This window comes from Erigeron canadensis, chromosome 2 (genome assembly GCF_010389155.1).
Source record: "Erigeron canadensis isolate Cc75 chromosome 2, C_canadensis_v1, whole genome shotgun sequence".
Taxonomy (NCBI): Eukaryota; Viridiplantae; Streptophyta; class Magnoliopsida; order Asterales; family Asteraceae; genus Erigeron; species Erigeron canadensis.
This window is the reverse complement of record NC_057762.1, coordinates 14,744,992-14,747,429: the sequence shown is the minus strand read 5'-3', so window position 1 is coordinate 14,747,429 and position 2,438 is coordinate 14,744,992. Positions and strand designations below refer to the sequence as shown.

Here is a 2,438-nt window from a genome sequence, read left to right as displayed (position 1 = left end):
AGTTATAGTTTGTTTCAAATCTTCTATTTGTTTTTCCAAAACACTTTGTGGAATATATAGTCGAACTGGAGCTGGTTTTGGATGAACGAATACTTTTTCAAGTTTGGGCTCACTTGTATGAACAACAGATTGTTTTTCAGTTGAGTCTGCACTTGAGTTTTCATCCAGTTCAACTATAGTAACAGAGTGTTTTTTTGGTTTAGGACAAAGTGGAAGATTAAACAAATCATAAGAATCATTGATTTGATCATAGTTAATTTTGATTTTACATTTGAATAACTGTTCTTCTGTATCAAAATCATCATAACTGGGTCGAACAAATTGAGTTTGCAAACCATATCGCATCATGTTTGTTTAAAAATCTTCAAATCATCAAAATCTCTTGGTTTGTTTAAAAAGATTTGCTTGTTGGATTGATCAATTCTATAAACCTTAACTTTATAAAACTTGATTTAATCAGTGAGTTCATCAATTTTATTTTCAAGTTTTTGGTTCTGAGAATCTTTTATGCAACATGCATGATTTAAATCAGAAATTTGATTTTGTAATTCTTTCACAGAAGGGTTGGAACTGTTGAACTTAGACTGGAGGGCTTCAAGATCTTCAGCCAAAGCATTTGCTCTAAACATTTCATTTGATTGAGCAATTTTTAAATCTTTGATGGTTTTGTTTAGTTCAAATACTTTGAGCTCAAGTTCTTGATTGGCAAGATGTAATTCAGAAGAAGCAGTAAATGAAACCGATGCATTACTGGTTGAAAGATCTTTAAAGTCCTTCTGAAGGGTTTGAAATTTGTTTTGAAAATCAGTTCAAGAGTTTTCTTTTTCTTGTAAAGCATTGGTTAAGTTTGCTACTTCTTCTTTTAGAGATGTATTTGTGAGAGCAGTCTGTTCACATTCATGCAATAATTGTTCTAAAGCAAGTTTCGGAATTTCGCATACCTCATCATCATCAGTTTCTGATTTGTTACCTTCGTCACTCAGCTCATTGGAACGCTTGATCTTAGTCATGAAGCACACATTAGCAGCAAGTTCTTCAGTTTCTTCATCAGAGAGATGTAGCCATTTGTCATCTTCAGCAAAAAGAGCAACTCCACTTTCTTGTTGCTTCACTAACATGAGTTTGTTTTGATAGTATGTGGAGTTCTTCTGACGAGGCTTGGAACAATTGATTGCTAAATGACCAGTTTGACCACAGTTGTAGCATTTCCTTTCTTTAGGTTTCCTTTCAGCAACTTTCTTCTCAAGTGACCTTGGAGATTCAAACTTCTTTTCACCAGTTGTGTTTCTCGGATACTGATCAAATTTAGGAGCTTGGTTGTTCTTGACATAAGATGAAACAGAAGATGTTCGAAGTTGATTATTAGTCGGTCTTCTTGTCATATACTTTTTCTTGAAGGATCGAGTAAAATATGCAAGATCTCTGCACATCTCCTTTTCTTTATCATCCATGTCAGATTCGATGAGATCATTATCACCAAGATCAGAAAAGGTGTTTTCATCATTGGAGTTCATAGAGAGATGTGACATTCTGTTGGCCATAAGAGCAAGAGGATCAGTGGAAGAACTTTCTTGAAATTTTGCTTCTTGTTTCAGAACAGCTTTTTCATTCAATCTCAACTTTTCATAGAGATTGTGAATGTTAAGCTTATTAAAATCTGGTTGAACGTTTATCTGTGTGCCATAAGGTTCTCAGACTTCTTCCAAGCATCGGAGAAACTTCACATTGAGCTCAATCTCAGTTTTGTTCACCTTTTCTTTTCTTAAATCATTGATCACATTGTAGAAATGATCATATGTTTTCACTAATGGTTCCCCTTTCTCCTGTTTGAAGGTCTCATACAGATCAATTACAAAAGAAAGTCGAATGGTTGTTGAGATTTCTGACCCTTGAAACTGTTTTTCAAGTTCATCCCAAATTTCTTTCCCAGTGGTATACGAATCAACGTTTCGATATATTTCATTAGGCAGAGCAAAGTACAGATATGTAACAGCAAGATCATCTGCTTGGGATCGGTTTCTCTGAGTGGTATTCCAACTCTCGGGTGGTAAAATTTCTTTAGTTACAGGATTTCTATGAATAGCCAGTCCTTCTTTGAGAGATGTCTTTACATCAGCACCATTAGGTTGTTTAGCAACCCAGTTCAGAAAACGATTCCTCCATTGGGGATAGCAGTCACGATAGAGGACAGGTGGGCGAGTTTCAGAACCTATGATTAAAGAATCTTGAGAAGCCATGACACAGTGTGAGGAATTGGTATTCAAGCTGAAAATTGAGCAGCGTAACTTTTCCACAAAATTGATGAAAAGAACACTAACACCGATTTTGGTATAAACCAGGTATTACAACATACAACCACACAGCAAAGCACAACAGAAACCGGTTTTCCAGAAAGGAAGAACTAATACCGGTATTCGTAAGTAGGAATACCGGTTTTT

The 2,438-nt window shown here is 35.4% G+C and overlaps 1 protein-coding gene across 1 annotated transcript; it reads right to left on the bottom strand.

The window, feature by feature from the left end:
- Positions 1-452: 452 nt before the first annotated feature.
- Positions 453-2,237, bottom strand: LOC122587763. The gene is made up of 3 exons (XM_043759929.1): positions 1,752-2,237; positions 942-1,673; positions 453-776 (listed from the first exon to the last, which is right to left on the bottom strand). Exons 1-3 carry the CDS (start codon positions 2,235-2,237, stop codon positions 453-455), a joined length of 1,542 nt encoding a protein of 513 aa, XP_043615864.1.
- Positions 2,238-2,438: the final 201 nt, after the last annotated feature.

What these genes read in the sequence shown, in the direction of transcription:
- LOC122587763 (XM_043759929.1), bottom strand. Translation starts at nt 2,237, where the DNA reads ATGGCTTCTCAAGATTCTTTAATCATAGGTTCTGAAACTCGCCCACCT. An exon ending in ATGATTTAAGAAAAGAAAAG is followed by an intron (nt 1,674 to 1,751) that starts GTGAACAAAACT and finishes TATGGCACACAG; the next exon opens with ATAAACGTTCAACCAGATTT. An exon ending in CAGAAACTGATGATGATGAG is followed by an intron (nt 777 to 941) that starts GTATGCGAAATT and finishes CAAACCCTTCAG; the next exon opens with AAGGACTTTAAAGATCTTTC.